The 12172-nt window shown below is 48.0% G+C and overlaps 2 protein-coding genes across 9 annotated transcripts in view; one reads left to right on the plus strand and one right to left on the minus strand.

Moving 5' to 3' along the window:
• FBXO16 (F-box protein 16) overlaps window positions 1-6538 on the minus strand; it is a 78064-nt gene extending 71526 nt beyond the window's left edge. For all 7 annotated transcript variants that reach the window (XR_012157876.1, XR_012157877.1, XM_073335619.1 and 4 more), the window contains exon 1: window positions 6449-6538. Coding sequence is in view for 5 of the 7 variants with exons in the window: in XM_073335619.1 (XP_073191720.1) it covers window positions 6449-6529 (81 nt within the window). In the remaining 2 variants the exon portion in view is untranslated. The remainder of the gene's footprint in view (window positions 1-6448) is intronic.
• A 237-nt stretch (window positions 6539-6775) lies between these two features.
• FZD3 (frizzled class receptor 3) overlaps window positions 6776-12172 on the plus strand; it is a 104500-nt gene continuing 99103 nt past the window's right edge. For both annotated transcript variants that reach the window (XM_073335623.1, XM_073335626.1), the window contains exon 1: window positions 6776-6877. The gene's annotated coding sequence lies outside the window, so the exon portion shown is untranslated. The remainder of the gene's footprint in view (window positions 6878-12172) is intronic.

Raw genomic sequence — 12172 nt, forward strand, 5'->3', positions numbered from 1 at the left:
CACCATCACTCTTCTGTGATTTCAGAGAGACTGAAAACATGAAGGTGGGAACAAAACATCCCCTATTCTATAATCCTGACAAGGATTTCACCCTCTAGAACAATACAAGTATATACTGGGAATCCTGGGCAGGATCCACCTGAGATCTCTTAACTTGGAACATCTGCTCATATAGGCAGGTAGTACATGCCTTGATAGCATTCATCACCATGTATTTTTGACAGGTTTCCACACCCCATTTTGGGTTTATATCCCACCCTCCATTGCCGTTTCGGTTGGTGTCGAGGTTTGGTGCCATCAGCCATTTTGAAAAAGAAAACTTTTTTATTATTTTTTATGTTTGAATAGGGTGCTTGTTGAGTGCTTGTGTTTGGTCATGTTTAGAGAAAAGGGTTGAAAGAATAGAAAGAGAGGCCTTAAAGATTAAAAAAAAAGAAAGATTTGGTTAGGTTTAGAAGACAAAAGGAAAGAAAGGTTATTAAACAGAAGAAAGATTGTTTGGTTAGGTTTAGTAAGGAGAGAGAATTTTAAAGGCCTAGTTTGGCATGTTATTAAAGAATAGAAAGAAAGAACTTAAAGAAAAATAAAGATTTTTGTTTTTAAAGGGTTAGTTTGAAAGAATAGAGGCAAGTTATTAAAGAAAAGAAAGATTTTTGGTTAGGTTTATTAAGGAGAGATGATTTTTAAAGAATAGAAAGAGAGTAAAAAATAAGCACAGGGCAAAGAAAAAAAGGGTTTTAGAGAATAAAAAAAAAATAAAGCAATAAGAGAGTCTGTATTACTGAACACATGCAGAGTGAAGCATCCTACCTTAGCAACTATTGGTAGAGAAATGATAGGTGTTCTGCGTGGTGAACTTTGGGAGCTATCCCCACCTCACGGTGGAAGGATCCGAAGCTGTTTTACAGCTACGTCACAGAATGCACTTTTTGAACCAATCCTTTCATACCAAGATTTTAAAACAAGAGCCTTTCAGAAACAGGCTATCGTGGGATGGATTATTTGAAAAACTCTAGCCAATGAATATTTGACCGTGCATCTAAAACCATGTATTTTTGCAAACTGCAGTTTTAAAATTGGAAGCCTAGACACAATGGCCACGTCCTTTTACAAGACGTCTACAGACACCAAGAAGCCGGAAATGTCTATGGGTGCAACAGCTCGTGTTCAGAAGAGAAGACCCATTTACACTTATTTTGCTAAAGAGGCAGCGCTGTTGCCAAACCCCACGTTTCATCCTGAAATTGAACAGAAGAAACAGGAAAACTTTATGGGATCACTGCCAGTTGTAAAAGAGGAAAAGGACTGCGTGTGAAAAAATTTGTTGCCAGCTTTGGAGGAAGCAGACTCAAAGGTGGAGGTAAGGTACTCTTTATAACAAATTGATGAAAAATTACAAATATTTTATAAATATTTATGGTTAAATATATTTGTTTTTTATAGGTAGGAATGGAAGAAGAGTCTGTATACAAGGACATAGCAGCTGAGGGATCGTCGGAGGATAGCCATGTCAAGAACCAACTGAGAGACCCCGAGTCATGGAAAGACAGCAACACTGTTACAGTAAAAGCAAGTGAAAGTTTTACCAGTTGTGAAAAAATTATTACATTTATCCGCTTAAAATGAATTTTTTATTTTTTTTGACAGATAACCAAGCCAGGGCCACACAGGATCACCGCACTGGTGTGTGATGAGTGGCCGACAGAACCAGAAGAGCATGATCAGATAAAAGCAACTTAAATTATTTGAAAGAAAAGAAATATATCTATGTAAGGCGGGGGTTAAACGCTAGTATACGGATGTGCTTAATAATAGGTTGATGAAAAGATTACCAATGGAGTGCCTGGCTTTAAAAACAAAAAAAACTTTATTTTTCTTTAAGTTCTCTCTATTATTTAATAACATGCCAAACTAGGCCTTTAAAAGCATCTCTCCTTACTAAACCTAACCAAACATTATTTCATTTTGTCCTCTAACCCTAACCAAATATTTCTTTTTTTTAATCTCTCTTTCTATTTTTTCAACCTTTGCCTCTAAACGTGGCCAAACATAAACTGCAACAAGCCCCCTATTCAAACATAAAAAATAATAATAAAAAAATCTTTTTCAAAATGGCCAACAGCACCAAACCTCAACACCAACGGAAATGGGAACGGATGGCAGGACATAAGCCCAAAATGGGGCGTGGAGACCTGTCAAAAATATATGGTGATGAATGCTATTGAGGTATATACTACTTAGGCAATTGAACACTTTTCCATTGCTGTACTCATGTAATAAATCAGTAGGGCTAGAAACAGACAGTACATGTTAGCAGCAAACTCAGTTGGTTCACCTCATATGGATCCCTGCTGCTCTTCTACATCCTGCCCCCTCATACAGTGAGGTGGAAGGAAAAGGTAGGTCCTGTAGTCCTTCCTAGAAAAGCCCACTTGAACAGCCATCTTAGAAGCCAGAGAGACGTGTTTCTCCAAGGGCTAGAAGGTCTAGCGACAGCCAATCAGAGCCCAACAGGCTCAAATAAAAGCAGCTGCAGTCCCTTAGCAGGTCAGTTTTTGGGCAGGAGCGAAGGAGTAGGAGTTCTTCTTTGGCTGCAGGAGCTGCACAAATAAGTAAAGTTTATGGTAGGCTGAACTCAAAGAGAGATTGCAGAGAGAGAAGACCCTGAGGATGCTGGTGCTGAGCTGGAGATAAAAGGGCCTGGTAGGAAAAGGCCCAGACAAACAGTAGCAAAGAACTGCCCTACTGAGCAGTATGTGGCAGCTATGTATAGGGTCCCTGGTTGTGACTCCCAGTAGGGTACAGGGTGGGTTTCCCTACTGATCACAGTTAAAATGGTGTAAGCGCCAAGAAGGGGCAGGCCTTAGTTAGGAGCCTGAACAAAAAGCAGAATTTAAAGGGCTCATAGCTAGGGCTGAAGACTCTAGGGAGGGCAAACAGATTGCTTAGTTATTGAACTCTGTACTACTCCAGAAGGGGTTCATTTGGACTTTGTGACTTGGGTGGAGAGCTGAGCCACTGAAGTCCTGCCATCCAATGTTGACAACCTATATGGGGTGCCAGAAGTGCAAAGAGGACTGCAGTACGACACCCAGCTGCAAGGAGATGCTTGATGGTGTGACAAAGTTCCTGCTCTACCTTGGTGGGTCTTGCGCTTATTGGCAGATTTGCTCGCCTTGGAGATTTATGGCAGCCCTCAGCTTGGCCGTTTTTCTGAACCCACAGTCCAGGTCGACTCCTCCTGTGTCTGACCAGGAGTTGGGAGGATTTTGGGGGAACCCAGGCCCGCCCTCTACTCCGGGTTCCAGCCCAGGGTCCTGTGGAATGCAGCTGTCTAGAGTGCCTCCTAGAACAGCTGTGCGACAGCTACAACTCCCTGAGCTACTTCCCCACGGCCTCCTCCCAACACCTTCTTTATCCTCACCATAGGACCTTTCTCCTGGTGTCTGATAATGCTTGTATACCTCAGTCCTCCACATTCTCACTCTCAGCTCCTAGTGCCTCTTGCTCCCAGCTCCTCACACGCACACCACGAACTGAAGTGAGCTCCTTTTTAAAACCCAGGTGCCCTGATTGTTCTGGAACCTTCTCTGTTACCTTACCCAGGGGAAAGGGACCTACTTAGCCTGGGGCTAATATATCTGCCTTCTATTACTCTCCTATAGCCATCTGACCCGACCCTGTCACAATGGATAAGAGTTACCCTAATTGTCCCCATGGCATTTACTGAGTTGCTGTACCTTTATCAACTCTCTTCTTTGGTACTTTCTGGGTCACTAAGCCTCCTCTTTGACTAGGCAACATTTCCTCCCCAAGCTGTCCAGCACCAGTCCAGTGGAGATTAGCTCTTGAAATGGTTCCTTCACAATTCGGTTAGATAATGAATCTTTGTACAGTGCTTTGAAGGTTAAATGGGCCACACAAGTACTCAGTATTATTCTGTATAGCCAGGGGTAACATTGACTATATGGGTAATATCTGTGGTGCTCCTTAGAATCCAGAACTGTATTGGTATATGCGCTCCTTTGATGTAAGAATCAAGCAGACAAATCCTAGTGTTCTAGAACATGATTTTATTGGTTGCCTTATGATACAGTTGTGCACTACTTGCAAATGAAGTTGTTTACCACAGCAGAATGATTTCAGTCCCCCTGATCCAACTCCCATTAAAGATAATGAAGACTTTCTTTTATTTCAATAGGAGCTGGGTCAAACCCTTTGTTTTAAAAAATAATTTGATTGCATTTAAGAAAGATTAATGCTATGTTTGATCAGATCATATTAACTAAGGGCATTAAACTCATTTCCTTTAGCTATGTTAATCTAGGCTTAACCCTCTGGAATACCATTTCAGGGCCTTCTGCAAATCATAGTCAGAGTAAGTCTTCCAGAGGCACTGTTTTATTAAGCCTTCCTGGCTCTTCAGAGATTCATATTCCCAGAGGTTTAAAAACACGTTACCCAGAAATAATCTAATGACCATAATCCACATGATGGTATAAGAGAACTTTCACCTGGAATGAACTAACCAAACTCTAAGGTTTAGAAAGGAAGAGAGGACTGCTTGTAAATGATCATCCTGGGAGCCAACAGTAGTTAATTCACATCTACTGTCCTCTGTGTATTTCAAGTGTTGCAAACCACAGTAATAGAAAGGTAAACCAGAGAGATTAGCGTATACAGAACAAAAAGAATCAAGTATATGAGATTCAATATGAGAAACTACAAGAGGATTGATCTGGGGGAAATAATGTGAAACAGAGAGAGATGATGGGAAGCTGTTGAGTGGATGGGCAGCAAAATGGTCTTCTTGCTGCTGCATCTCATTAAAAGGTGTTGTGTCCCACTAAGTGCCCCCTCTGCCAACAATTACCCTATGGCATTGACACCCTTCAGTACTCTAGAGTTGACACCCTCGCATCCCCAGTGGTCTCAATACCTGTGAGGGACCCATACCCTATATTATCAATACCCTTTTCCACTCCAGGCATTAATATCCCCAGTTCTACACCCCACAGCATTGATCATCTCCACGCTTCCCAGTGGAAATGATCCCCCCCAGGGCACCCATGACATCAGTCCCTTCCACAGCTCCTACCTGTGACCCACAGCTTTAATGCCCCCAATCAGGGTACACTGATCTCTCCTGAGCCTCCACGGCAGTGATACCCACCCCCCACAGTGCTCCCTGCACTCTGGGGCTTTGATACCTCCTGGACTCCCTGCACCCTGTGGCATTAATAGCCCTGCAGCCCTCTTCCCTCTCCCATGAATGACCTGTGGCAATGAAACTCTCCCCTTGCCACCTGTGCTCTGCAGCATCAGTAGTCCTGCATACAGCCCCACAGAGTCGATACTCCCTACTGCACTGCAGTATCTATATCCCCTTTGCTTCCCACAGCACTGATAGCCTCTAGTGCCGCCCTCGGCATCAATTCCTCCGAAGTCTCCTGCTGTGACATCGATACCCCAGTGCCCCACACACCCCATGAAACCAATACTCCCTATTATTCCTGCAGTGTCAATACCCCTCAGTACCCCTGGTACTCTATATCACTGATTCCCCCTGTGCCCTTCACAGTCTTTAAGTCTCACGGCTCCCCCATGCCTTGGGGCATCTATAACCTCCACCACAGCCCCATGGCACTGATCCTCGGCCAGGGCCCATCTTGGGCCTTGAAGCCCTGAAAGCCCTGTGCTCTTCATGGCATCAAAACCATCAGCTCTCCTGCATTCTGCCAGCCTCCAGTGCCCCCTGTGCTTTATGGCATCAATTCCCTCCAGTGCTCCCCGTTTCACGCTGCAGCACTGATATCCCCCCCCGTCCCACAGCATTGCCCATTCCCAGTGCTCCCCGGACCCTGACATCCCCCAGGACCCTGCACTGTACTGTATATTTCCAGTTCTCCCCCTGCACCCCGTGGAACTGATGTGCCCCACGGCAGCCTGCGACGCTGGTATCCCCCAATGGCCCCTGTGGTTCTCTACATTCCCGGTGCTCCCCCTGCAGCCAATATCCCCCTGCGGCACTGATATCCCCCGATACCACCCCCCCCCAAGTATTACCTACACCTAGTGCCCCCCTCTGCCCTGTGGTACCACTATCCCCCAATGCCCTCCATCCCTTGTGCCCCCATGTCCGGCATCGTGAAGAATCCCCAGGGTCCCCTGCACCCCGCAGCATTTATACCCCAGGTGCGCCCCCTGCCCTGTGATAGCCCCCCCAGCTGGTAATCCAAGTGCTGCCCTATGCTCCTCAGAAACCACCCCCCCCCCCGGTGTCTCGGGAATCGATACCCCAGTGCCCGTGAGCAGCCGATAAACCCCTGACCGCCATGGAGGCGATACCCCGAGCGCCCCCCCCCCGCACCCCACCCCACCCCACCCCACCCCACCCCGGGATATCGATGCCCCCTGGCGGGGACACGCCCCGCCCCCGCGCTCTCACCTGGCCTCCTGGGCTCCGGAGCCGCGCCCCCCGCCGCGGCCCGGTCTCCTCTGCTCCCGGCAAGTTTATTCCGTTTGCCATGGAAACAGCTTCGAGCGCCCTGGGAGAAGCAGCCAATCAGGGCCGGGGCCGCGGGGCGCCGGCTCTTCTACCTAGCAACGAGCCGGCTGGTTCTGATTCGCCGCTCTCCGGGGCGGTCCGGCGGGGCGGGGCAGGGAGTGACGGAGCGAGAGGCGGAGGCGGGGCCCGCGTTCGATGCGGGGGGGCGGGGCTGGCAGGAGGCCGCCGTGGGGGCCGGCGTTGGCGCTGCCGCGGGGGTCTGGGGGGCGGGGCGCGGCCGTTACCGTCTTCACCTCCTCGCGCTGCGCCGCCGCCCGCTCTGGGGGCGAGGCGAGGCGAGGCCGGAGAGGCAGCAGGGCGGGTGCTGGGGTAAGTGCGGTAGCCTGGGCCTCGGCGTGGGGGGCGGGCGACCCTCTCTCTTCCCGCTGGAGCTGCCGCCTCGGGGTGGAGGGGATCCGCCGAGGTCAGAGCCCACAAGCTACCCCCGTGCAGGAGAGGACCGGGGCAGGGGGGAGGGACAGCACCCCAGCGTAGGAGGGCGCTGGCGGGGGGGAAGGCCCCAGTGCAGGAGAGGGCTGAGCTGGGAGATGGCCGAGTCAGAAGCTTCCCCGTCCCCAAAATCCCGGGGGAGTGAAGGAAAAGAAGAGGGCGAACCCCTCTTTCTGCAGGCTGCCTGTGTGTGAAGGAGCGGTTCCCCCCCCCCCCCCTCCCCACCTGGACCTGCAATGGAGGGTGGGGGGAATATTGTGTGGTCCCCCCCCCAATCTGTGTTTGAAGTGGGGTGTGTGGAGGAAAATATAGTTTGGTTCCCCCCTTCCTTCCCCTCTTTCTGTCTGCTACGAGAATTGGGGGGGGGGGGGGTTCTCCTCCTCCCTCCTGCTGTCTATAACTACAGTGGGGAAAGCTGCGTGGTGTGCGTCTCCCCAGTGTAATTGAAATGGGGGCAGATGTGGTGTGGTTTCCCCCTTAATCTGTAACAGAAATGGAGTGGGAGAGAACTGCAGTGTGGTTTCTCTGCCCCTGACTGTAATTGAAGTGGAATGTGGGGAGTGTCCCCTGCCCCATTTCCCCTGTATCTGGAATGGGGGGGGGGGGAGTTTGAAGTTGCTGTCTCGTTCCCCAACATCTATGCTTGAAGTAGTGTGTGTGTGTCTGTGTCTGTCGGGGGAATACAGTTTAAGTCCTGGATCAGAATGGAGTGAGGAGTACTTAGTGTTTCTGTGTTAGATCAGGACAAGACCTAATGTAGCTTTGCCGACTGCAGGGTTCTTAACTTCCTCTGAAGCATCTGGTGCTGGCTGCTGCTGGAGGTGGGATACTGGACTACAAAGAGCTTGAGTCTGATCCAATATGACAATTCCTAAAGTACTCTGGAAGTTCATTCTATGGCTGGATCCCATCAACCAAGAATGCACAGTCCTGAGTTCTGAACACACATTGTCTTGGGCTTTGTCATTTGCATTGTCCATGCCTAGACTGAAACAGGGTCCCTAATGTAGTTAGGGCAGGGGTGGGCAAACTTTTTGGGCCAAGGGCCACATCTGGGTGGGGAAATTGTATGCAGAGCTGGGGCAGGGGGTTAGGGTGCGGGAGGGAGTGCGGTGTGTGGGAGGGGATGTGGTGTGCAGGAACGGGCTCAGGGCAAGGGATTGGGGCAGAAGAGGGATGCAGGGTGTTTGAGGGGGCTCAGGGAAGGGGGTTGGGGTGCAGGAGGGGTGTGGAATGAAGGGCAGGAGTGCAGGAGGGGTGTGGAGTGCAACAGGGGGCTTAGGTTTGGGGGGTGGGGTGCAGGAGGGGTTTGGGCTCCAGCCCAGGGCCACTTACCTAAAGTGGCTCTGGGGTGGCAGTGGCATGCACAGGGGCCAGGGCAGGCTCTCTGCCTGCCTGCCCTGGCCTCATGCTGCTCCATGAAGCAGCAGGTACCGCATCCTAGCGCGGCCTCTGGAGGGTGGGGGTGTCACAGGACTCTGTGTGCTGCCCTTGCCACACCTCCAGGTAGCTCCCGCAAAGCTCCCATTGGCCATGGGTCCCCGTTCCCGGCCAATGGGGAGCTGCGGCAGGCAGTGCCTGGAGGTGAGGGCAACACATGGAGCCCTCGGCCCTCCCCCACGCCCGGCTGCAGAGATGTGGTGCGGGCCGCTTCTAAGAGCAGCGTGGGGCCTGCGGCACCATGGGGGGCAATCCAGCGGGCCGGATCCAAAGCCCTGACGGGCCATAGTTTGCCCACCCCTGAGCTAGGGTTTGATCCATTAATAGTTTGTGAAGATTAGAAACGAGGGCTCAGGTTGCCATCTGAAACTGACTGGGAGCTAGTGAAGGCTCTTGAGCAAGGCCTGTTGTGCTCATGGTGACCTGGACCATGGAGGTGGGTAACAGCATTTTGTACCAGCTGACACCTCCGCCTCAATAACATAATGGTCTTGAAGTGACAAATGCATGGATTACTCGGTCTAGGTTCTTGTCCAGGAGAAAGAGGTGAAATTGCCAAGCAAGTTGGAGGTGAAAAGGCATGTTTATACACTGATGTTTAGGTGACCAAGTAGTGTCGGTGCGTGGATGAATACTTGGTCTTGCAAGAGTAGTGAGGTGCCACAGGACCCTGAGGTTCAATCCACTTTGACAAATGGGGCTGTACACCTTAAGTAGAAGTTGGGGATGGTGTCTGGTTAGTTCTTCAAAGCGTTTTATGTAGGGATTGTCCAGTTTGGCTGATGTACATAGCAGAGGGGCATTGCTGGCACATGATGGCATATATTACATTGGTGAACGTGCAGGTAAATGTACCGGTGATGGCGTGGCTGATCTGGTTAGGTCCTGTGATGGTGTCGCTGGTGTAGATATGTGGGCAGAGTTGGCTTTGTGGTCCATGATTCTGCTACTTAAACTGTGGGAGTGTAAAAGGCTCTTTAGGCTTCCTTTACTGTGATGGTGTAGTTCTGTTAGAATTGTTGGTGGACAGATATGGCATATTTCTTGTGGAAATCTATTGAAATTCAGAGTCTTTACCTGTGTACTTCATCTGCTCTAGTTAATCTTCAAAACATGGTATTCATTTCAGTCAGTGTGGGAGGAATGGGCAGCGTGGGGACAAGGTCAGTTATTTTAAAATTATATTTTTATGATTACTGTCTTGTCTTTTTTCCTATTTGTATTTTCAAGGCTTCAATGGCCACAATCTCAAACAGCTAGAGGTAAAACTACTGCCTTATTCCATCTTAAAGCTTGAAATACATACATTTACTTGATATTTATTTTTTCTCACTTACAAAATGAGCATATTGGAAGCTTTTAAGTGCATGTACACAAATCCATGGCTTTAAATTTAACTATATTCATATAATGTCAATCAAATATCTCCACATCCACAGTACTCACCCACTTTCTAATACCTTTAGGTGAAAGAATAAGGGACTTAACCTTTTGCCTTTCTAATGTATAGAATGCTCTTACAGTCCACCACACCCAAATTAATGTAAACCCCCTCTTGGTTGCAAACCTGTTATGTTTGTCAGTTCTTTGATTCTTCTCTGAAATATTAACGTGACACTTGAGGTTCTCTTGGAAGTCTTGTTTGTACCAACAGTTATCTGGGTGATGGCCTACATTGAATCTTTTGCAAATAGCAATTTGGTTAGAGGCTTGAGTTCTGTGCTTTAGGTTTCGATTTCTAATATTTTCTAGAATAAAGTGGTAGTGAGAACAGGGGCCATCTAGACCTGTCTTGTAGCTCTCCTACTTCATTTTTTTTCCACTTTGGCCCTCATTCTCAAGGCTCAAACCTTTGATGGAGGAGGATTGGCATACTGGATCAGACTTTCCACTTCTGACACTTTTACATCGTGAAGGGAGAGAAATAGCCCCAGGGAATGACAGCTGCATAAAGGGGTTCCCCAGCCAGCGTAAAACTGTCTGAAAACCATACACTCTTTCTTTCACAGCTCTCAGCCTCAGGATATTTTGGGGACAGGGATGGGTGGAGTATGTTGTGCTCTGACTTATTATCAGCTGTTGCAATGGTTCCTAGAGGGTCAGCAACTTGGTGCACTCAAAGCAAAAAGGAGGTGTGGAAGGACCTGGGGACCATTGCAGAGCAGGGCCTGATTGGGAGAGGCCTGAGCAATCTGGGTAGCTTGGGGTATATAGGAGCTAGCTCCTCTATGCTGAGGTACTTCTTGAACCAAGGAAGCAGCACTGGAAGAACCCTTTAAAGTGCTGATACTTGAAGGCAGAAGCTTTTGATTTTCTGCTCATGCCTCCCTAGTCAAACACACTAGTCCCACTCACATATATCACTGTATCTTCTTTCCTGCTCCCATACTTTGTTGGAGGTGGGGTAGGGTGAGTGGGGGCTATAGGATTTTCAAGAGACTAGTTAGGATGTGGTGACTATGTAAGAGAATGAAGTCATGTTGGGAGGCCTTGGCTGGGGGGAATCCATTGCTTCTGTGCCTAGGCATCAGTGCTTGCAGTAGTTCCCTGATGCTGCTGCCTTGGTTCCCAGGCCTATTGAGGTAGCAGCATTATGGTATCATTTGATATGCTTCAGAGTAGCAGCCGTGTTAGGCTGTATTCACAAAAAGAAAAGGAGTACTTGTGGCACCTTAGAGACTAACAAATTTGTTAGTCTCTAAGGTGACACAAGTACTCCTTTTATTTGATATGCTGATGCCTCAGAGCAGAGGCTCTTGCCTAGTCTGATGCTGCCTAATGTGCTGGTTAGCAGAGGCAATGGTGCTAAGGGAGCTGTTCAAGTGTCAATACTCCTCTACTTTCTCATTTACTTGTTCTCTTCTAAAGCTCCTGTCCTCCAGGACCCTTTCATTACGTCTGCTTTTTTTTATATTCCAGCTCATCTGCCCAGCCTGCCTAAAGGTTTACCAAGAGAATAGGCAGATGTGTCAGAGGCAGGCCAGTATAATCTGAAAACAAAAGTAGATGATTTGAGCAATCCTGCAACAGCTAATTTTGGCATAATTCAATTAGAATTATTCCTTATTCAAGATATTTTTTTCAAAATTTGCATTTTTGAGATTTATCACTGTATTTGTGTGTGAATTGTTTAGAGAAACAAAAAAGCAAAACTTCAAAATAAAAAACTTTAAACGTTCAATCTGAACATTTGTAAATATTCCACTAAAAATAATTGCATAGAAAACTCAGTTGTAATTCTTCAAAGGGCAGTTCCAAATTCGGAGGCTAAGTTCAATTGCAGGTGGGAGCTCCATCTCTGTAAGCAACAGTAGCAAGGCCAATGGAAAAGGAGTACTTGTGGCACCTTAGAGACTAACCAATTTATTTGAGCATGAGCTTTCGTGAGCTAAGCTCACTTCATCGGTTAGTCTCTAAGGTGCCACAAGTACTCCTTTTCTTTTTGCGAATACAGACTAACACGGCTGTTACTCTGAAAGGCCAATGGAGATATTCTTCCATAGACCTAGCTGCAGCTATGCTGGAGGTTAGGTTAGCATAGCTGCGTTCTCAGGGGTGTGGATTTTTCACATGCCTGTATGCTGTAGCTATGTAGATGCAAGTTTTTAAGTATAGACCAGGCCTTAATGTCTCTTTGATGGAAATATTTAGGATTCATCACATAGAAGCACTGGCACTTCCATTTCCCTCCTTCCCTACAGGAAGAACAAGCTATTTTTGGAGCACCTAGCCCTT

Source organism: Lepidochelys kempii, chromosome 3, assembly GCF_965140265.1.
Source record: "Lepidochelys kempii isolate rLepKem1 chromosome 3, rLepKem1.hap2, whole genome shotgun sequence".
NCBI lineage: Eukaryota > Metazoa > Chordata > Testudines > Cheloniidae > Lepidochelys > Lepidochelys kempii.